The sequence below is a fragment of the Coffea eugenioides genome, chromosome 2 (genome assembly GCF_003713205.1).
Source record: "Coffea eugenioides isolate CCC68of chromosome 2, Ceug_1.0, whole genome shotgun sequence".
Classification (NCBI taxonomy): domain Eukaryota; kingdom Viridiplantae; phylum Streptophyta; class Magnoliopsida; order Gentianales; family Rubiaceae; genus Coffea; species Coffea eugenioides.
In genome coordinates this window covers 76783672-76806189 of record NC_040036.1, presented here as the reverse complement: position 1 = coordinate 76806189, position 22518 = coordinate 76783672, and the positions used below count along the sequence as shown (strand labels likewise).

The window sequence follows — 22518 nt, the reverse complement described above, 5'->3', positions numbered from 1 at the left end:
ATGTAGCCCATCAAGAAACTATTCTGTTTTCATTGCAGTTGCGTGTGATAAAATTACCTCACCTCAATAAAGTATGCTTACATGTTACCATTATTTTTCTCCAAGAAGTTACAGGACCGGGATTTTTCTTCTAAAAGGCTAAAAGGTAAACTAAACTTAATCAAGCTTTCGGCAAGTGAAAGGCACAGTACAGAAAGAATTTCAGGTCTGATAGATGAAGTTGATGGTCATCTTGTAGCATTAGAGGCTGAATATTTCTCTTTCTGCTGTGTAGTTCCTCAAGCGCTGACTTCTGATGCCCATCCTTTCTTCTCTAATTTCAACCTCAAGGCCTGTTTCAATAGTCAATAATAGATCTTTAGTTTCTTTGGGGGCCCGGCAGGGGGTGGGGGTGGAGGAGAGCAATGCGTCATAAAGATGCATGAATACAGATAAGCTTACGGTAATGAGAGGCTCATACCTTAATTCTTTTTCGATTCACATCAAAGTCAAAATTTCCCAAACGAGATGCTGATCTATACTGAACAAGAGATTTCTTGCCCGGTGGGAACCAAAATTCGACATCATCCACAAACTGGCAACATAGAATATGCATAAATTCTTGATCTTTAGGATTTTGTGATTTTGGTTGGCAGGAGGGTAGAGTGTAAGAAATCAGTAGCGTAAATTATTGCAGAGAACACGTACCCCCATGATAGGGCTTTCATATTCCACGCGCACATAATCATCTTTCTGCTCCACTATTCTTGGAGTGAAGTTGTCAGGTTTTGTTGATTTTATCTGCAAGATGAGTTAGCGCTGAATCAGATGATAGAAAGACTGGAATGGTAGCATCGTTGGTTGTCTTACAATCTCAAGCTTCACTTGAAGCAGTTCCCTACCACTTCAAGAAGCTCTTGCATGGCCACTTCCCTACTCACAGGGTTCATACTTCCGCGCCCCTCTTCAGGATTGTAGTTCCTACAAAGAATGACGACCCACGTTGGAAATGAGAAATGTATGGAGGAAATACTCTTTCTTTCATGTCGCAATCAAATTTCACTTTTTTGTGTTGTCTGCTCGCTCCTCCTCTTTGACAAACAAGTTCATACAGTACAGACTCTCCAAAAGAACACGTGCGTATTTGTTTTTCCAAACACCACCGACCAGAACTTTTTGACTACGAACGTCCTAAATTCGGGAGAAAGAAGAAGAAGATGTATGAACAAATGGAGATGAGAAGAAATACCAAGGCGGCGCATAGTGTGTGAGATCGCTGGTATTTTCAGAAGTAGACACACAATTGTTGGTGGCTGGACAAAGCGCCAGGCTAGGAGGATTCTTCTGTATCCCCAAATAGTTTGGCTTTGTTCCGCTGCATCAGAAACATATAGAAAAGAAAACAATTTTCAGCATTCAACAATTTTATGCACGAATGGCATGGGCTTAATAAACATCATCTGTGTTGGTAAACATCAAAATAGGAGAACCTGAAGTGAAAGATGGCTCCAAGAACTGCTAATTCACTGCTTCTGAGAACTATTTCCCTGTAAAAATTGCGAGTACGTTTCCATTTCTGGTCAATTTTACGAAAGATGAAGACGGGAAACAAGAATTAAGGACAATAGGGGGGTGGAGGAGGCTGTTCGAGGTGTATATGGTAATGGTACCTACCTGCGACCCGCTTGCTGGTTCTGTGGCTGCGGCTGAGGCTGAGGCTGCAGTTGCTCAGCTCTAATGATGCGGGAAGAGGAAAAAGCATATAAACGTCTACTCTGGTATTTTGGGTTGTGGGCACAGTGGATGCCCGGAGTCGCCATAGACGCCGCCATTAGTGCAAGCTAACGATGCTGGCTAGTTCTCGTCGTCTTTCTCTGTCTCGCTCAGGTTCTTCCTCTGGAGGATGGGGAGGTTGTTGACTTGTTTCTGATCTGGGGTGGTGGGGGACTCCTCCTGGATTCCTTCCCACCTCGCATTACCAATTTTTATACGCTACGTCCTGTCCTTTCTGAGTCCTATCCCGTGGGTGTGCAGCATAAACTAAAGATACGTTGGACTTTCCCGTGTTTGTTGGTGGTCGGTACCCGACACCGTCCAAAAAATGCGCAACACAACTTTCATGAGTTAGAAAATTGGGGATTAGAATGCCAGAAGCAAACCACTGAGCTTTGGGAGAGGGACTAAGGTTTGTGTTTGATAAGATTGAAGTTTGAAATTGAAGTCTGAAATTTGAAATTATTAAATTGTTAAGTATTAAATTTAATACATTTGAATGCATATCACATTCAATGATAAGTGAATAGCTTATTACTTAATTTTGGGATGATCAAATTTTGTTTAGAAAATTTAGTGTCACTTAATTAATTCAGATGTTCATTTTTTTTGTTGTCAAATGGTCTGAATATGTTAAAATCTGAATCCATTAAATTTAAGTACTGAATTGGGTTATTAAATGAGACTAAATCTCTCTTTGAGCTGTATGTCGGAGGTTCGAACCCCACCTGCAGCAAAAAAAAATTCAAAGGAGGTGTTAGAGCAAAAAAAAAAATTGAAGATTTTGAATTAAAAGCCGCAAAATTTCCCAAAGCTCAAAAGCTGCTTCGGCTAAAAAGGTCATGTCAAAATAAACGGTAAACTTGTTATTTTCATATACGCAATTCCGTTGTTTTTCGTAAAATTTTTTAAGAAACTCATGTTGTTTGTTTAAAAAAAAAAGTTAGGTTTTGATTAACGGGTGCTTGAATTCACATTAAGAGAAGTTTGAGGTATTAATCTTCACAAAAGTACAAAGTACAGTTAATTGAAAAAGTATCTAAATGTAAGGTGCAATAATTGTGAATATGTATATTCATGTATTAAGTTAAATATATGTCAACTGCAGTAGTTACTTAAAAAAAAATCCAATATGTCAATCAGATGAGATGAATGAGTTGAGAGGTTAAAACACAAACAATAAGATCAAATTATGCAGTTTATGCAATTTTCTTTTCTTTACAATTATTCAACTTTTGATAATATGTCAGTTCAAGTTGGAAGGAATAATTAAATTACGGGTCTTTCTAGACTTTTTTTTTTTTTAGGAAATTTGAGAGTCCAAATATTCGTAGACTAAATAGTCTAGCAATGGTTAGTAAAAGTGCAACTGAACAATAAAAAATTATACTCTACAAAATTTTCTAATAGTATCGAGTTAATTAATTATAGTGAGTTGAGAAGTTTTTTTCTTTTCCTTGAAGTTAATTTTTAATTGAAGTAAACGAAGTTTATGATTAAAATTCAAGAATGGAGAAATTAAAGGTCACTAGATTAAAACCCTTCCTTCCCTTTTTCCTCTTTTTTTTTTAAATAAAATAAAATAAAATGTCAATTTAGTTGTGCCCTGGGAGGATTCTAGTGGAAGCTTTGAAGCGGTGCGGACTGTTGGACTGTGGAGCAGAAAAGGATAAAACCGTAATTTTACCAAAGGAATACAGTGGTCCATATATTACCAGGCGCGGGAAGAGAAGAAAGAGAGGAAGAAAGAAGCACCGAAGATGAACTACTACTGTGGTGCCCCAACAGTGGAGTTCTACTTCTGAAAGTTCGAAAATAAAATCCATTAACTTAGAAGGAAATTACTACTGGAACGTGTTGTTTACTTTGGAAATGGCTCGAAACAAGGTAACTATCGCTCTATTATTTCCCTTGATCAGTCTTTTCTTTGCTTTTTCTTATTTGAAAGTTTTAATTTGTATTTAGTTCTTAGTGGATTCCTCTTCCTTGCATCAGAAACCAGTGACGAATTAAGCTAGTTTTTTGTTATCTTTGTAATATTAGAAAAAGTGGGTTTTCTTTTTTTGGGTTTTCTAATTTCGTTTCGGGCAAGTTGTTTCTGCTGTAGGCTTTAGTCCTTTGAGTATGCTGATTGTCTAACGCAGCTTAAGTATGCTTCAATATGAATTGCATTAAGTATACTATAAAATCGACGTAGAAATCCATGGAATGGGGGTTTTGTTGGGATCTTGGTTTCCTTTCTTAAACTGATTGGGTTGCAAAACCATATGGATATATAGGTCAGTGCTAAGTTTGATTTCGCATTCTCCCATTCAATTCTATTAGGGTTTGATCTGGTTTTTTTATCCCCTCTGAAAGAGAAGATGTAGGAGGAGAATGTAAACATGAAAAAAGTGAACAACTTTTGATTGAAAATGTGGGTGGTCAAAAATGTGATTTTTTTTAAAAAAATTCTTTTTTAGCTTAAATTGATAAAAATTTCAGGATGCCTGTACAAGAAGCAATATTGAAACTTTATTGCTAAGTCTAAACTTAGATACAATATAGAGGAGTGCAATAATTCTTAGCTTAAAATTGATTTTTGATTCGGAAAATTAAGAGAAAAATATGTGGAATTTTACTGATTGGTTGACACACAAAATACCAGGAGAAAGATTAAACATCAAAATTTGTAATTGCGGTTAGTTTTATAAACCAATATGTTTCATGACTTCATCATGTTGTTTATATCCTTAATCTTGATGAAAGTGAAAGGAACGGCAAATTTTCATTTGGTTTTTCATTTGGTTATGGGTGAAAATGGTTGAGCTAAATGCTCTAGAACCATGGAATTTTTAAACTTGCGTCCCTCTCCTTGTTAGTGCATGGATATAATACCTTTTTTTTTTTTTTGGTTTAATGATTGTTAACTTTCCAAATTTTGACAGGAAGCATTGGTCTTGGTGCTTGATGTTGGTCCAACCATGCATGCTATTCTTCCACAAATTGAAAAAGTTTGTTCTATGCTAATTGAGAAGAAGGTATTTTTTTTCTTTTTTATGGTTTTCAATCTTTTCAATGTAGAAACTCTGTAGCTTGTTGTGTATAGTGTCCCTTTTCAAGAATTGCTTTTGCAGTGATACTGTTTACAACTTTGCAGCTGATTTACAGCAAAAGTGATGAAGTGGGAGTTGTATTATTTGGAACTGAAGGTACTTCAGAGCGTTCTTGTTCATCTATTATTGTCTTAGTGTTTTTAATGTGTCACCCACAATTTTTTTTGGTTGCTTGTTTTACATGACTTTGTGCCACGTCTGATAATGAAGTTTTTGAAAGTTCATCTGTTTTTGTTCACCCGTTTGTTAAATTTGTCAAAGGCCTTGTTGGTTGATTGTGTTTAATGTTCTTCAGCTACTGAAAACGAGTTGACAAAGGAAGTTGGTGGATATGAACATATAACGGTTTTACGCCATATAAAAGTTGTTGATGGAGATCTACTTCAAGCTTTACAAAACCTTCCTCGAGAAAGTGTTGATGGTGATTGTATCCTCTCATTTACTTATTAATGTTCTTTGAAATGTGCTTCACTTCTTCCATATAGCATTTCAGTATTTGAAACAGAGCATCTAGGACAATAATAAAAAATTTCAACTTGGTAATGTTTTGACTAATTTTAGGGGAGAACGTGACTTGTTGAGAGAGTGACTCTTACCGGGAGCACCCATCAAAATTACTACTGTAGCTATCGAGCAGTTACTATATTAACTTCGAAGATTATTGTGTTTCTTTTCACTTACAGCCATATGGCCATGACAGTATTTTAGTAAGAGTTGTCATCTCTTGATTCCTTGCTGCCTTAACCTTTTTGATAGTTCTTGATGCTATTGTTGTTGGAATGGATATGCTGATTAAAAAGTTTGGACCAACTAACAAGGGGAAAAAACGTCTTTGTCTCATCACAAATGCACTTCACCCCATTAAAGATCCATATGAAGGAACAAAAGAAGATCAAGTGAGCACCATTGCTTCACAGATGATGGCACAGGGCATGAAAATGGATTGTGTAATTGCTAGGCTAACACAAAATATGGAAGCAAATAAGAGAATAATGGAGGAGAATGATTTACTGCTAAGGGTGTTTTCAAATAAATCATCTTCAAAAACAGTATATGTGGAAAGCCCGACAAAATTGTTGGGTGCACTTAGAACTCGTAATATATCTCCTGTTACCATATACAGAGGTGACTTGGAACTGAGCCCAAAGCTGAACATCAAGGTGAGAACAGATTGTTGCCTGACTTAACATTGCGGATAAGTTTATCCGTGATCTGTTTTCTCCTTGATGAATAATTATTTTTGTACACTTGAATTCTTTACATCTTTTATTACAGATAGTGCGATTTGGGACAGCGTTTGACAAGAATATCATTATACTTGTACCAAGAAATTAGTTAATTTTATTTCTTTCCTCCTATCGTGTTGCTTTCTGTTTTCCCGCTTAATGCTTGATCACCATTAATGGCATTGTTGTGATTGAGACAAGAATGGCCACAATTCAGTGTAATTTTTTAATAAGGAATAATTTTCTGTGTTATTCCTCTGCTAGGGGCAATGCTGTTTAACAGAAATGGCAATGTGAAATTGTGGCCAGTGTGCAACTTAATGTGATGTGTCAGTCAAAAACTTTGGTATTCGATGTGTTTATACATGTAATCTTGATGTGGACGAAAATTTTCTTAGGCAAATTAATAGCATAAGTTGATTTTCCTTGCAAAAGTATCTAATGCTTGTTATGGCTACAAGACTTTGTGGATTGGGATATTATTCACCACTAACCATTTCTGTTTTGCCTTTCTGTGCAATATTAGAAGATTTTCTTATATAGGCAAATGGAATGGAAATGGAATTGTGTTCATCTTTCTTTCTTCTTTCTGTTAATCTTGCAGTTATGCTATTTTTCTTATATGTATAGTACGTGTCTCCATTTTGATGCAATATAGAGCAAATCTATAACCATTTGAGTGCTTGATATTTGGTTTGAATTCTTTTCTGGGTATTTTTGACATGTTATCCACTATTTCTTATCGGCCTTCAGGGAATGTTTTATTGCTGCTTATAATTTTGCATGTAGGTTTGGGTCTACAAAAAGACATCTGAAGAAAAGTTTCCCACTTTGAAAAGATACTCTAACAAAGCACCACCAACGGATAAATTTGCCACACATGAAGTCAAGGTTGACTATGAATATAAAAGTATTGAAGATCCTACTAGAGTTGTACCTCCAGAACAGAGGATTAAAGGTTATCGGTATGGTCCTCAAGTTGTTCCTATATCATCAGCAGAGTTGGAGGCTGTGAAGTTCAAACCGGATAAGAGTGTAAAGCTTCTAGGATTTGCTAATGCTTCAAATATAATGCGGTAAGAAATTTATACATCATGCAAAAATAGCCAAATTATTTCTAGATTCTTTGAGTTAGACTTATATGGTATATTCCTAATTGAATGGATTGAATAATTGCATGTGTACATGTGCTCTCCAACCTCACGCTCTTGAAGACACTATTATATGAAAGATGTCAACATATTTATTGCTGAACCAGGCAACGCAAAACCCATCCTTGCTGTTTCTGCTCTAGCAAGGGCAATGAAGGAAATGATGAAAGTAGCAATTGTTCGGTGTGTGTGGAGACAAGGACAGGGTAATGTCGTTGTGGGGGTCTTAACTCCTAATGTTTCAGACAATGAAAATATTGTAAGTCCTCCCCTTTAATTAGATAATTTATGTTTGGTTTGTAATTCCACATTCTCCTGCTGATTTGATACTTTTCAAACTGCAGCCTGATTCATTTTACTTCAACGTTCTTCCTTTTGCTGAGGATGTTAGGGAATTCCAGTTTCCATCTTTTAGCAATTTACCTTCGTCAATGCAGCCAAACCAACAACAGCAGGAAGCAGCGGATAGATTGGTTAGAATGCTTGATCTTGCACCACTTGGCAAAGAGGAAATTCTGCAGCCCGACTTCACACCAAATCCTATCCTGGAGGTAATGAATTACGGAAGTATCCCATTAAAGACTTTTTATCCTTTACTTGTGTATGTTCTGAAGCATCTATATGTCTGGTTATTATGTCATGCTGCCTGTGGAGTGCTATCTGTATGCGTAATTTAGTTTTTCTATCACTATACAAAATTTCTCCCTCACATCAGCAGAGGAAACAAAATACAATTACCTTCTGACCATGCCCTCTCTTTGCTGGAAAAAGAACTGGACATTGTGTAGCAAATTGATTTTAATTTATCAACGAAAACATGTACATTTATGGATTGTAAACTTGCATCTGTAGGATCTTGGGACTGGCAAATTAAATGCCTCATCAAATACTAGATTCGTATAGATGCTATAGATGAGTGACTAAGTATAAGGAATGATGTGTGACTGGAAACATCTGAAGAGATTTTTGCCAAGATGTGCTATATGGTACAGAATATTGATGTTGGACAAGTTTGGCTTGGAATGAGATCCCAAGATATGAATTACATCACCATCAACAAAGGAATATACTTGGGAGTTAATTTCTGATACCAAGTGTTGTGCATTACTCTATTCAAATTGTTCCTGTTTGGTGGTTTTCTTTGTTTCGGTGATGTTTCCCTAATTTTCAGAGTTCGCTTGGAATTTGCAGCGGTTTTATCGTTATCTGGAATTGAAATCAAAGGACAAAGATGCAGCTGTTCCTCCACTTGATGAGACGCTCAAGAAAATAACGGAGCCTGATCCTGAAATCCTTTTCCAGAACAAGTCTGTTATTGAAGACTTCCGAAGGTGCTTTGAGCTCAAGGAGAACCCAAAGGTCTTTCATGAGTCATTATATATTCATGAATTCAATTATGCTAGCTGTTCATCTTTACAGAGTCCTCTTGATTGGTTCTGCAGCTGAAGAAATCAACTAGAAGGTTATTGAAAGAAAAACCATCTGGATTGGACGACGAAAGAGAGGTCTTAGGTAATGGTTCTGATGCCCAGCCAATGGATGCAATAGAGTACCCATGCAAAATTAAAACTGAGAAAATTGGGGATGCAAATCCTGTTCAAGACTTTGAAGCAATGATGTCTAGAAGAGATAGTCCAGAGTGGGTTAGCAAAGCTATTCAATGTATGAAAGATAAAGTCTTTGAATTAGTGGAGAACTCCTGTGAAGGTGATTCATATCAGAAAGCATTGGAATGTCTAACGGCTTTGCGGAAGGGCTGTATCCTTGAACAGGTAAACTTATATTCACTCTTTGGTTGCTCTGTATCTCGAAATATACCATACTTATCCTGCAGCTTTTACTATTTAGATTTTCAATAAGAGATGTCCGATTGCTTAATACTCTGATTCTCCAAGTAACCTTACAGCTTGTACTATTCTGGTTTCCAACAAAGGATGCTCAAGTGCTAAATACTTTTCTTCTATTCCTCTTGCCATCAGGCAGCTTGCATTCGTTTGATTGTTTCAAAATTTGCCTAGAACTGTATGACCAGGTCATCATTTAGCTAGGTGTTGAATTTCACATTCACTGCAATTGTTTAAGATCAAATCCTAGTATTAATTTTTCTCATGGCAATTTGAACTCAAAATGTTAAGGTGGAGCATTTCCCCTACAAATTTGTGCAATTTATGTACTTTTGTGGTGCTTAAATAAACTAGATTGAGGCATGAGATCCTCCCTTTTAGAGTACTCTAGGAAATCCGGAAATTTGGAGGACTTCTTTATTTGCTAAATTTCATGATGCCAGAATTAAATCCTCATATCAGTTAATTGGCTTTAAGTGATTTTTGGTGGATCTCTATTTTAAATTACTTAAAACTTTATGTACAATAGAGTAGAGTTTATCATCCATGTGAAGTAGATTATGGGTGGCCTTATATGATATAAGGAGAAAGTTGGGTGTGATAAATTTGTGATAGTTGTTTGACCATTGTAACATATACAGGGTCAAGGTTTAATTTGGGCTTGATGTGATGTTTTAGTACCTATTTGAAGAATTTTATATGTCTGGGAATAAAATTAACTTATTCTATAAGCTTAAGGACATCCAGAACAATACAACCCCCAGTAAGATAAATATCCCTGTATACAGGTTCCATGCATCTGTTGTTGTCTCTTCCCTTCCAAACTCTGCCAATTTGACATAAGAATCTATTTATTTATCATTTTTTTGGTGAATAAGGATTTGTTAATTGTTTTTTCATGTATATTTATATGCATGTCGACGGGTCCTAATATGTGCAATTTTTCTTTTGCAGGAGCCGAAACAGTTCAATGATTTCATACTGCATCTTTACAAATTCTGTCAGCAAAAAGACCTTAAAAGTTTTTGCGAATATCTTGCTTCTCACTGTATCACACTAATTAGCAAGACAGAAGCTGCTGACAGGTCTGATTATCTCTGTGTACTCCTGTTTCTAATTTTCTTTCTTTAAATGCCCGAAATTGCTTATTCCCTGTTTTTATGCGCATATTCTTGCAGTGAAGTTACAGAAGATGAGGCCAAAACCTTCATTGTCAAATCTGAGCAAGGATTTTGAATGGTTTTGCATGTTGTTGTAAAGTGGAAATAGGGAATCAAGATGGTCGTGTTCTCAATTTCTTGATACATGTAAAAAAGTTGGTAGTTTGTATTCAAGACAGAAATTTTACTTCCTTTTAAGATTCTTATACACAGGCGCAGATGGACCTTTCTACTAGTATCAACCATACATAGATATCGAAGTATTATTGATAGCTGAACAAGGAATTGAAGTGCATCGTGGTGGGAGAATTGTTTCTCCCACCCCACTACTGTTACTTTCCAGGAGATTGTGCGTGTGTTTTGCTGTGGGACCAATAATTCTGGACTCACGTCTCGATCTAGTAATGCAAGTCCATTTTATGAACCCTGATTGCTATACCTGTCAGATATAAAATGCATCTACTGCTCCCACCATCTTGTCCAGAATTAAAAATGTTGCCTGAAGACGGATGAATTGTGCACCTGTACCTCAGACGACAGCTGTGGAGGTTTGTGCAAATTGGAGTATTTCCTGTTGACACAAATGAATCTCAATTTGTGGACGGATTTTACATCAGTTTGATCAATCCTTCTAAGCTAGTCAAAATGTGTTTTTGCGTTTCTCTTGGTTCAGGTGATACGAAACATAGAAATTAAGGTGCACCAACAAATCCATGCATTACCAGCCCTTTCAATCAATGATCGTTTTTCATCCACTTGTAGCTTATTAGCTCCTACATGACTTATCAGGGACGCGATCACCATTTTGATGCATCTATGTAATACTCAGACGGTGTCTTAGAACAGCGGATTTAGGGGCACAATCACATTTTCTCAGAATATTGCTTATTTTAAGATCAGAATATTATATAAAAAGAAACAGGATATAGTCATATTAGCTTCAGAGCCTAAGACATAAGTTGATTATGGATATACTGACAATTGCTCCACAAGTTGTCTCCTTTGGCAAAGATAAGAAATTTGTAGATTCAATAACGTTGCAGGATTGAGGTAGGGTGATGATACAATATTCTTCAGGGTGATGCCCCAATGTCTTCCTTCTAGCTTTTAGCATCACTACAGACATATGTGTTCCACAATAAAATCCTCCTGCATGATCCATTGTTACACAAAAATACATCTTTTCAGAACCCATTGATCATCTAGTACTCTAACAAGCTTACTTCAGATCCCAAATTAAAACACCATTTTACTTTAGGCTGCCTCTCCTTGCATGAGGTTCTTTTTTTTCCCCCTCTTTGTGGAAATAAAACCATTATATCAACGGACACCAGCCAATTCAACATCATACACCAGCCACGAATTTGGCGGCACATTTTCTCCAGCTCCCTTGCTCCCATAACTGCCATAGAAACAACATTTTAGTACAGTCTATTGTCTATTGAATTTCTTTAAGTAGTGTCTAATGTCTTTCAACATGCGAGCTTAATATTGGTATTAAGCTCCACACAGATATTTGAGATTCAAAATAACCAAAACATAGAAAGTGGCAGTCTAAAAACATCTGAACAGAAGGAAGCATATACCCCAATGCTGGTGGGATGATTAGTCTTCTCTTATCACCGACATGCATGCCTGAGAATTGTGTACATGGCAATGGAGTTATAATGCTGCCAATGAAAGATGTATAGGGAAGATCGAAATATTTCCAGTTCAAGAAGAGCCTACCTTCGAGACCAATATTCCATCCCCCAATAATTGCTTCATCTCCTGTTTGTTATTATTCAACCAAACAAAATGAGTGGCCCAATTTAGAGATTTGAAAATGAAAAAAAAAAAGCAGTTTTCTAGAACGTTTTATTGTTTCATTTTGGGGTTTTATATTCTTAAAAGGTGGGGTGAACAGATGTGCTTTGTTTTATACCTAGACGAAACTTGTAGGGGGAGTTGCCAACATTAGAGTCAAATACATGTCCACTCTCCTTTAGCATGCCAGTATAATAAACTTTGACCTGCATCAACATTAACCCATTTCAACAATCAGTATCACTTTTTCATAGTGTGTTAAGAAGTTGGGATTCATGCTACTGTAATGCACTGATTAGACAAAGAATTACCTTTTTCCCAATAGCAGCTATTTTTCCTTCTTGTTCGCCCAATGCCAGCTCCTCTATAACTAATCCATTTGACAAGGTCCTTACTTGACATGATTTGGATGGTTCTCTAGACTCATTTTCAGACAAAAGTGATCCACTCACATTCATGTTTTCTTTATTGTCAACAGTTTTGGCCTTCTTTTTCTTCTTTTTGGGTTTCTCAAGTTGATTTCCTTCAGCTGCAAAGTCGAAGTTTGTGCCTCTGCAATTTTACATAACTGAACCAGTTAATTGTAGATCGGGATAAAATTAGAATACTTTCTACGAAAGAATTTTATATCTTCTTTCTCTAGGTAGAGAGGGACTCATAGTTTAGTGATACAACAACTAAAAATAAGTCATTAAAATAAATAGAAGTGTGCACAAAGATAAAGAAAAAGGAAAGAGAAAGCCCAAATTCTCACTCATCAGCAGTCTGTTTCTTATCTTCTGAAGTTGTTGCAGGCATATCACTGACAATTTTCTCATCCTTTAGGAGATTTTCCTTCAACTGATCATCCACAAGAATTCTTTTAGAGGTAGCATCATTACTTCCATCAGACCTCTCTTTGATGCTACCCTTTTTCCTTCTTTTCTTTGAAGGTTGGTCTTTCTCAGGATGAGGCAATGAACTAGGACCATCAAGATCAATTTTCCTGCATGCGTAAAGTCACATAAGACAATTACCATCACCAACTCCTCCCAGATCTGCCAAACAAAATACTACTCCTAATGTCAATGAAGTAAGCGTATATATAGTAGACATATGACTGTTAAAAGAAAAATAGTGCAAACATACAATCAACAGTGATATAACAAAAATATCTTACCCATTAATAGTTGGTTCTTGGTTAGATTCATTGGGCATAGGAAGATCTTGTTCCTTGTTATCAGTCTCAGCTACAGCTTGCATGACTTTATCCTCTTTTAGGGACTTCTTGTGATTACTATTGCTGCCTTCAATAATTTTGTCACCATCAGCTTGTTCTTTCCTTTTTCTCTTCGACTTTTTGTTGTTTACAGGAGCAAGTTCGCTAGTAGTGTTCACGTAAACAGAATGAAAATCAGACACAGCTACTATGTATCTAAAAATATCATATAAGGAGCACTAATAACTTCCAGAAGTCGCATAAAGATATATACAAGTAAGATGCCCGCCCCACTTGCACTGCAAAAAGGAGTCATTGTTGAGCAAGATTGAAGACATGATGGAACATGTTCAGTCAGAAACCTTATGAGAAAGTTTAAAAATGTTCCCCTGTTTTACTTTCTTAAAGAGAATCATAAAAGGCTCGATACATCCACAATGATGACAGTGAATCCCCTCAGCTAACATTGAGGGATGAAAGTAACCTTTAGGATAGCACATCATCATGCAGAAAGTATCACAGTATTTTCTGCTCACACATTGAAATTTTCTACTCATCCACCTCCAATCTGGAGAGTTCAATTCCTAAAACTGAAAGTGCTCCTGGTTTTAGGGGACTTTCATCTCATACACAGCAATGGTCTAATACACATGGTTTTGTTGCTTGAATACAAAAAAAAATGAATATCCATATGATAGATTGTTCCATGCCTGACTATGCATAATTATCTATCTCTAATTTTTCTTTCCTCCAATCAGAATATTACGCCTGTTGGCCATTCTTGTTAACTTTTCATACTACCTCTACAGCATGTCAAGAAAACAAATGATCACAAAATTATACTGAACCAAATATTTGATCTCTTTTGCAAAGTGATCAGATAAATTAAGCCAACTTGATTAAATATGGCCCTGCTAATGCTTATTGTTCTATTTTTTCTTACTCTATGTGCATTCATGTCTCCTAAAGATGGCATATGCATGCATAAATTAGGTAGACAAGATGCAGAAGGAAAGAGTGCTAGAAAATGAAATCGCTTGCCTCTTATCTTCTTTTTTACTTGCATGCAGACTCCCAGATGCATCATCAACCTTTGCCAAATTTGCGTGAACTTGATGTACAGGGGAATCAATAGGGTTAACAGAATTATCTTCAAAAGTTTCTGCCTCCTGGGAGAGGCACCTGATTTCCTTTGGCTCCATCTCTTTATCTAATTTGACTTCATCAGCAGGAAATGATGCATTACATGGTAGGGTTTTCCTGTACCCAGGAATTTTGAAAAACAATCAACAGGGACCCAATGAATAATAGTACCTAAATTTGTACTATGGGGAACAACTTGAAAGAATTTATCCACTACACAGGTCACCGTACTGTATAGTGAGATTGAATTCTGGAGTTAACAAAGAAAGCAACATAGAAAATGAAAAAATGAGCAAAATTAGGAAGAGTAAACTTCATACATGCATTCTAGTTTGATGGAGGTACATGAACATAACTAAGTTCACTAAAAGAGATAATGTGAGAAGTAACGCAACTAAAAGCCACCTCTTCGGTTCTTTTGGCATGGTAACAGGATCAGCTTTTTCCTTTGATTCATGGCCAGAAGCACCACAATCTGCTGGCTCAGCAATTGTTTCAACTGTTACCTTGTCTTTTGCAACCATATTATTCTTAGATGCAGATATAAGGTGATTATCATCATCTTCACTCTCCTGAGAAGTAGTTTCGTCATCAGAATCAATTATAACAAATTTCTTCCCTTGCAGTCGTTTACTGCCTTTCCTTTCTCTCATCTCCTTCACATCGTCCATCTCCTTAACAACTGGATCATCAACAAATCTAAACTTCAGTAAGATTCTGACTAATAAAATATGAAAAACATCACAGCAAGCATGCAAAAAAGAAAAGACAGATAATTGATGACAAAAAGCTGATAGAGGGAGGAAACACACAAGTCCAGATAAAGAAAATGATCAGCCATTGCTTCAATCCAACAAGGTCAAACAACTTATTTAGAAACACATACTGTTGTAATGTAATCAAATCCATCACTGCTGAATGATTAACACTGATACCTTATTTGTTATACTGAAGAAGATCTGATCAGCTAAAAACACTAAACAGTGCAAACATATGCAGCGAAGATTTGTGATTTTTGTTAAACATATCAACAATCAGCTTAAGAGAAGATTTTGAGTCAATGATGCTGAACTTCTGCAGAGAAAGAATGAAATTAAAAAGGGTTATGCTGCATATACCTCCATCAGGTGAAGGTGGTGACAACACCGGATCACTATCATCAATAAAGCTATCTTCATATTCATCCTCATCACTACGTAAACCAGATTCTTCTGTCTCAGTATTTGCAATATCCTCGCCATACGACTCTCTTTTGCAACAAATGAAGGAAATTTAGAAGTTTCAAGCATCTACCTCAAAGCAACAAAATGACAAAAAGCATGTTTCCTTGAAGGAGGGAGTGTGGTAAAGGAACATCATAATATCACCAAGATTGTAATGACTATGCGACTTAAGAGCAAAGTTGAGGACAGATAATTCAAATGGCATGCTGTGCCTCTAATGCTTTTGTAGAAAGCAATGAGAACCAAAAAAGACAAAAAACAAACAAGAAAGGATACGTATCACTGTTCAGAGCTGGATGCTGATCATTGCTAACATAGTAACCAGTAAGGTAAACGCTTCGAGGACCAATAACAGAAAAAACCACATCATCCGCCTCCTCAAATTCCAAATCCAAGTGGCATGATTCTGTCTTATCAGGCAATAATGCACATAGAAAAACAGGACTCTTGTTCCCCACATTACATTGGACTAAACTCTTTGTTATTGCTGATCCGATTCCCAGTGTGGCCTAAACAATATAACAAGAAATCCAATTAAATGACAAAAATGTAATCCTCGTACACCATACCATCATGAAAGAAAAGAAAGCGTGCAACAAAGATAATCAAATTTTCAGATCCAGTATCAGATATGACACAAAAATCTACATAACTTTCAGTGATTCTCCTCTTTCTTTCTTTTTCTTCTAATAGTTTTCCCTTCTCTCTCCTTTTCTTAAATTCAATGTCAAACATGGATACTCAATAGAAAATCCATCACAGAAAAACCCAATTAATTCTTAATTATGAAATTCCGAAAAATGGGCCGAAATTTTTTTAGAGGAAGGAAAAAAAAAAGCACTGGAATAGCAAATACAAACTGGAAAAATGCGAAAAACCAATCATTCAAATATGCATTCTTGAGAATTATTACCTGGGAAATTCGTAGCCTTCGACGTACTTTATCAAAAGAATGAGTAACGGGCTTTCCCGGTTTCACTTCAATTCCTGAAAAATGTAATCAGAAAAAGAAAAGAACAAAAAATCCAATATTGTTAGTGGGTTAAACTGGGGACGTAATAATAAGTATATCACCAATATAACAACGCAGCAACTGACCCCAGAAAGCCATTCTTGTAGAAGAAAAGTTTTGAACTATTCAGGGTTTGATTAATTTGTTTTTCTGTCTGAAATCTTCAAACCCAGGAGAAAGGAAAGTGTAACAAAGATTTGAAGGTTCTGGACCTTTGGCTTAATACTGCTCTTAACCCCTGGAGTATTTATAGGTCTGATACGGGCGGGAGATCTTCGACTTCTTGGGTTGCTAAGCTATTACTTAGAAGGGCTGAATATTTTTGCGAAATAACAGAAATGCACCTAGACTTTAGAAAATTATACAGATTTCTGTTTGTAATCAGGAACACAAGAATTATTATTTCACAAAATTAATTAATTGTTAAAGGAAAAAAGTCAGGGGAAAGAGAAAGATAGCGATTGATGAACCCTTGTGAATTAACCATGGGGGATTCATTTAGACTCAGAACTTACTTAAAAGTTAAAACAAATAGTGGAGTAATTATTAAATTGATTAACAAGTATTGCCTTTTTCGAATGTGTTTCTTAGCATCTTTTGGCCCCAAAGTGAATGATCATACGCCAAGGTAATTTAGAGTGCAAATGAAACATATACATAGGAAGGGCACAATTAATATTTAATTAATAGTAAATCATAATATTGTTCAGAGAACCAAAATTGGTCCTGCAAATAATAAATCTTAAAGGAAAACTCTAAATTTCAGTTGAAAGTAGATAATTTATCATTGTTACCATTTGGTATAAAACTTTCTAGAAATCGTCTGCACAAAAAATTGATGTGTTATTCTTTTCCTTTCAAGTTCTACGAAGGTGAGTTATTACTAGTTTTTTTGTTTTTGTCACAATTATTTGAAAAGTTCTACGCACTATAGTGCCAAATGTAACAATGCACTTAGGGAACCATTCATTTATTATTAGGAAATACTAACATTACACCTAACAAGTACTAATTTTATATATATTTTTTTGGTTCCTACTCTGTTTGGATTGCTATTTTTAGAAATTTTTATAAAAAAAATACGTATACTGTAACGATTTGATGAATATGATATAAAAAATTGATTGAAAAATATATTCACAGAAATATAAAAATTTTTCTACGGAGACAAACAATCCAAACAAGATTAGTTGCTACACAAAGTGGATTAGGGGCAGTGGCAGCATAGCTCAGTAAATTCCCCATACATGAGAATAACCGAATATATCCACCGAGAAACCAAGCACCATACCTCCTAGGCCAATCCTTTGTACATTTGAGCTGACTAATGAGTTTAGCCTTTCCTATGATCTGTCTTGCCCCTGTAATTATTTCCTAACAGTTCTTGAACTTTTCACAACCAAACTCATTGAATAACGTTTTTCTCTTTCAATTTGGTTAGTCACTACGAGGAGCAACCTCTTCTTGCCCAGTGATTACAGTATTAGCTTGTTTGCTGATTGTAAATCATTTAGTCAATCCAAATGCAGCAGAAGAGTGCGAGCCCTGTTGATAATTCAACATCAACAGCCCCTCCAAAGCTTATACTCTACTCTTTCTGGCAGAGTTCATGCTCTTGGAGAGTCCGCTTTGCTTTGAATCTTAAAGGTTCTCCATCAATCCTGTTTTCATTTCTTGCTCAAGAACTTATTTTTGGTATGCGACTAGGAACTCTTTTAATTTTGCTGTTGTTGACTCATTTATTACAGGGCTTCCGTATGAGTATAGAGCAGTAAATCTTAGCAAAGGAGAGCAATTCAGCCCAGGTTCTCTCTGTCTCCTTCTTCTGGCCTTTCGATTGAGTCATTTGAGTTGTTTAGTGCTCTTAACAACATTGCATCTGTCATACTCATCACTCCTTTTGCTTTTTCTTGTTTTTTTCGACAATTTCATTATGTTTTGATACGTTTAGAATCGTGAAACATTTGGAGGAAAACTATTCTTCACTTGTTTTTCAATGAGAAGTTAATAAAGTTTTGATAAAAATCTAGAACCAAACAAAAAAACAGATATTTTATAAAATGTGTCATTTTAGTATTAGAAGTCAACTGCAACAAACAGTGCGATAAGATTTCCATAAACCTGATGCCTATTTCATAGTACTTATCAAATGATTGGTGTATCAAGTTTTTTGCCTGCTCTTTACTTTCATGTAATCCAAGATACACTGTTAGAGTCGTGCTATTGTACATGTGGTTGAGAAATACTGCTATTCATTCATTTTCATGGAAATGTTGTGCAGAGTTTGAGAAAATAAATCCACTACATTATGTTCCTGCGTTGGCTGATGCAGATTTGGTGGTGTCTGATTCATTGGCAATATTGCTGGTTTGCTCTAAATGACTGTTTACTCTGTTCTTCCTACTTATTTTCCCCGATAAGGTTTTCCTTTTAATGCTTTTCTAACTTCTGTGCAAATTCTCTGCTGGCAACTATTGGCTAGTATCTGGAGGAGAAGTATCCCCACAAAGCATTAATGCCCCTTGATCCTGGACTACGAGCCCTCAATCTTCAGGTTAGCTCCAAGGACTTCTGAATTATTCCATGAAAGGCCTTAGGATGACCAAGATATGGTTGTACCTGTAAGCATTGCATTACCAACGGGGCCAATACATAAGTTCACCTTTAAGAGAAGCAAGAATAGGGAGTTACTCATACTAATTTGTGAAGTATAGTTTGTGATGCGGTAAAACAACATTTGCTGGCTTGTTATTTCAAACATAAGTTTCCATCAAGACAGGAACATTAAGTGTTTCACATGGACAGCTCATGCTGTTTACCTATTGATGTTTTTCTGCACTAAGTAAATAACGCTGATGCTTGAGATTACTTGTTCAAGCAAACTTCTTCTTCGCTCATTGGAGGAGGTATGTTTCTCTTACAGGCTGCAAACATTGTCTCCTCCAGCATACAGCCTCTGCATATGGTGTCAGTGCTGGTATAAAGTTCCTCACCACCATTTTGATATTTTAGGCAGGATAGAACCTTTAGGTTTAGTTTCTCATCTCTTTTCCATTTTATAGAGGAATATTGAGGAAAAATTTGGTTCCGAAGAAAGATCATCATGGGCTCAATCTAAGATAGAGACAGGCTTCTTTGGTGAGTATTTATGTTGGAATCTGTCATTCTGGTTACTGCTTTTCTTATGTTTCCAGGTTTGAAGTGATCCCTTCTTAGTTCTTACCATGCTTTAGTAACTGAGTTTTGATGATTAAATCGCAAGTACTTTTAGGAAAAATTCAAAACATAAACTTCATTTTGCCATCTGTTTTGTCCTTTCTAGTTATCCCAAGTGCTCAAACTTCTTCTATTTCAAAAGGGAGATCGCATTTTCTTGTATCCCCTCAAGTCCAAAATCATGATGTAGATCTGCCTATGATTTCACTGGGCTTCTATGGGTCTGAAATCTGTCTTAGCTGTGTTGGTGCAGCTATACACATCACAGTCAACGCTCTTTAAGTTCACCAGCCATTTTCATCTGTTTAGATGAAACTATTGCTCTTATCTCATACGTGGATGAAGATCACTTAATAGATGACACAAATGACATCCCAAATGTGTTCTTTCTTTATCCTAGCAAATGTGTAGTATTTGGAAAAACAATTAAATGGCAATGTATTCTTTGAACTTGTCCTGCAGAGAGTTTTGTCTTTCATCATGACATATTGAACAATTTAACTGCCCTTGCTTTCTCCGAGATCTTCAGATATTGTGTTTCGGGGAAGAAAGAATTGGTACTATTGCATTGTCTTCTAGAGTTCTTGTTACTCAAGCCAATCATGTAGATACACTGGCTTACTTTCTTATAATGATTGGAACTTGTGCAGATGAGTTAGTCAAAAAAACTCTGATTTATCACTGAGGAATCATGGTAATCACAAATTGGTTCTGATTCAGGGACTACTCACAAGATGTTGTTGTTAACTGGACAAAAACTGTTTAGATTCTTGTTAGATTAAACATAGAGTTTTATGAGTTTATCATATGAAATGGACTAAAACAGATGTTTAAATAATTGATAAATCAATCAAAAAAATCTAATTACTGGAAAATGTGGAAAAAAAACTCTTTCAAACTGTTGCTTACGGAACTAGAGAATGACTGATCTAGTCAATTCTTGTCTGTGACTTTTTGAGGTCTGGTATTCTTGATCGATGAGGAACATTGGGGTCATGCTTTAAACGGACACTGCTTGTATCTTGCATTTTGCACCTCAGTGTTCATCTATTGCCGTAATTTTTTGGGGTAGTTGTAATACGAATTGGATCTTGTTTCTGTGCAGCTCTTGAGAAGTTGCTAAACAGCCTTGCTGGGAAATATGCTACAGGAGATGAAATATACTTGGTATGGTAGTAATTCATGTCTGATTATCTTTTTATTTTGGATTTGAGTATGGAGATAGTCGAGTATCAAATAGAGTCATCTTCCAACGACCTGAACTGTTAAGAACGTTGTGCATGTATGAATATGTGAGAATATTCTTTTGTTACTGAAAGTCGTATAAATGTGGAGATCACCAAATGAATTTGGATGGAACAGAAATGAAAACTGCTTTGTTGTTTTTGGAATTGAAACTACCTGCAGCTAAAAATCTGTCCCAGGAAACAACAAACAGAAAGTTGAAATCTGATGGTTTCAACGGTCATTATTGAACTTGGACTTGTGGATGTTGCAGGCTGATGTATTTTTGGCACCGCAAATTGCTGTTGCAATAAAAAGGTTTAATATTGACATGGTAAGTCCCAACGCAACAATACATACATGTACCTGTCATGCACTGAGACATTGCTTGTTTTGTGTTTGCCTCCAAACCAATGCCTTTTGAGTTTTACTCCATTTGTTTGTTAACTCATAGCTGCATCCCATTGTAAACCTCAAAAAGAACATACTTGGTATGTTGTGAAATTTGTTTCTGGATGCCCACAAGTAGGAATATTCATCTCCCAGAAACACGACCATTATTTCCTTTAGAGTTTATACATGTTTCCTGCACTGTGCTTCTGAAGATAGTTTCCTTCTTTGGTGCAATATGGTGATTTTTAAGTATCATACTGTCCCTTTTCTTGTTCTTTTGCAGTCTAAGTTCCCTACATTGAGCAGGATATTCAATTCATACAAGGCTTTACCAGAATTTCTTGATTCTCTGCCCGAAAGACAACCCGATGCGGTTAATTGAAAGCTTTGAGATGATGACTTGCGAATCTGCAGTTGCAAAGTGCAGCTGTTTATCTAGATAGGCTCCAATAGTTTCAAACTTGTCATGGCTGAGATATTAGTCTGTGTCTCCCTATGATTTCTGGGAATGCAAGGATAATATGTAGCATGTCTTTCCCAGAATAGCTAATGTGGAGAGGCATGGCATCAATCAGTCTCAATTTGTTGGACGCCTCACTCCAGCAAATAAATGCACCACGATGTATACAATTTGTTTAGAGCATCTAATGCTAGTTATTTTTGTTTGTTATTCAAATTTAAATTCCCTTCCATGATTATCCCTTAATTTAAATTCAAATTTAATTAGTTATTTTTTTGAATTTTCGAATTTCATGTTAGTTCGTTAGAGCATCTAATGTCGAAACATAATAATGTTGAAAAATAATTTTAATGCTCTTTTTGAAAATTGAATGAAAGGCAGAGTTGGGAGGTTAGTCTTTTTTTTTTCATTTCCCTTTTAATACTAGTTTTATCCTTTTTAATCCCAATTTATATCTTCTTCTATTTATATCCAAATCCTCCAAACAAAGCTAAATTAATTTTTAATATGTTATTATTGTAGTTAATTAAAACGCATAGCCTTTGTGGTTTTAATTAACCACCAAACTAATTACAATGCTTTTGGTACGTTGGGCACTATCAGGCTGGCTCAGCT

General features: G+C 36.0%; 4 protein-coding genes across 6 annotated transcripts; 2 read left to right on the top strand and 2 right to left on the bottom strand.

The window, feature by feature from the left end:
* Positions 1-10: 10 nt before the first annotated feature.
* LOC113761009 lies at positions 11-2015 on the bottom strand. Its single transcript, XM_027303802.1, has 7 exons — positions 1654-2015; positions 1470-1526; positions 1229-1354; positions 882-960; positions 688-780; positions 461-574; positions 11-332 (listed from the first exon to the last, which is right to left on the bottom strand). Exons 1-7 carry the CDS (start codon positions 1809-1811, stop codon positions 279-281), a joined length of 681 nt encoding a protein of 226 aa, XP_027159603.1. The 5' UTR covers positions 1812-2015; the 3' UTR covers positions 11-278.
* A 1476-nt stretch (positions 2016-3491) lies between these two features.
* Positions 3492-10652, top strand: LOC113760761 (ATP-dependent DNA helicase 2 subunit KU80). Of its 2 annotated transcripts, none has more exons than XM_027303477.1 (12): positions 3492-3639; positions 4680-4772; positions 4892-4943; positions 5143-5274; positions 5604-6007; positions 6863-7149; positions 7288-7483; positions 7662-7775; positions 8416-8583; positions 8667-8996; positions 10023-10153; positions 10247-10652. In XM_027303477.1, the coding sequence occupies exons 1-12, from the start codon at positions 3625-3627 to the stop codon at positions 10302-10304; spliced, it is 1980 nt and encodes a 659-aa protein (XP_027159278.1). In that variant the 5' UTR covers positions 3492-3624; the 3' UTR covers positions 10305-10652. The 2 variants fall into 2 exon arrangements, with proteins under 2 accessions (XP_027159278.1, XP_027159277.1); XM_027303476.1 differs by having other exon boundaries at positions 7569-7775.
* A 576-nt stretch (positions 10653-11228) lies between these two features.
* Positions 11229-16814, bottom strand: LOC113760762 (peptidyl-prolyl cis-trans isomerase FKBP43-like). Its single transcript, XM_027303478.1, has 13 exons — positions 16697-16814; positions 16512-16585; positions 15875-16107; positions 15494-15624; positions 14781-15057; positions 14274-14492; positions 13194-13397; positions 12789-13019; positions 12346-12586; positions 12153-12240; positions 11957-11998; positions 11815-11863; positions 11229-11630 (listed from the first exon to the last, which is right to left on the bottom strand). Exons 1-13 carry the CDS (start codon positions 16707-16709, stop codon positions 11549-11551), a joined length of 1884 nt encoding a protein of 627 aa, XP_027159279.1. The 5' UTR covers positions 16710-16814; the 3' UTR covers positions 11229-11548.
* Positions 16815-17894: 1080 nt separating this feature from the next.
* Positions 17895-22125, top strand: LOC113760763 (glutathione S-transferase zeta class-like). 2 transcript variants are annotated; one of them, XM_027303479.1, is made up of 9 exons: positions 17895-18257; positions 18359-18415; positions 18892-18977; positions 19093-19164; positions 19534-19587; positions 19673-19748; positions 20932-20993; positions 21325-21384; positions 21727-22125. In XM_027303479.1, exons 1-9 carry the CDS (start codon positions 18134-18136, stop codon positions 21823-21825), a joined length of 690 nt encoding a protein of 229 aa, XP_027159280.1. In that variant the 5' UTR covers positions 17895-18133; the 3' UTR covers positions 21826-22125. The 2 variants fall into 2 exon arrangements, with proteins under 2 accessions (XP_027159280.1, XP_027159281.1); XM_027303480.1 differs by lacking the exon at positions 21727-22125 and having other exon boundaries at positions 21251-21339.
* The last annotated feature ends 393 nt before the right edge of the window (positions 22126-22518 follow it).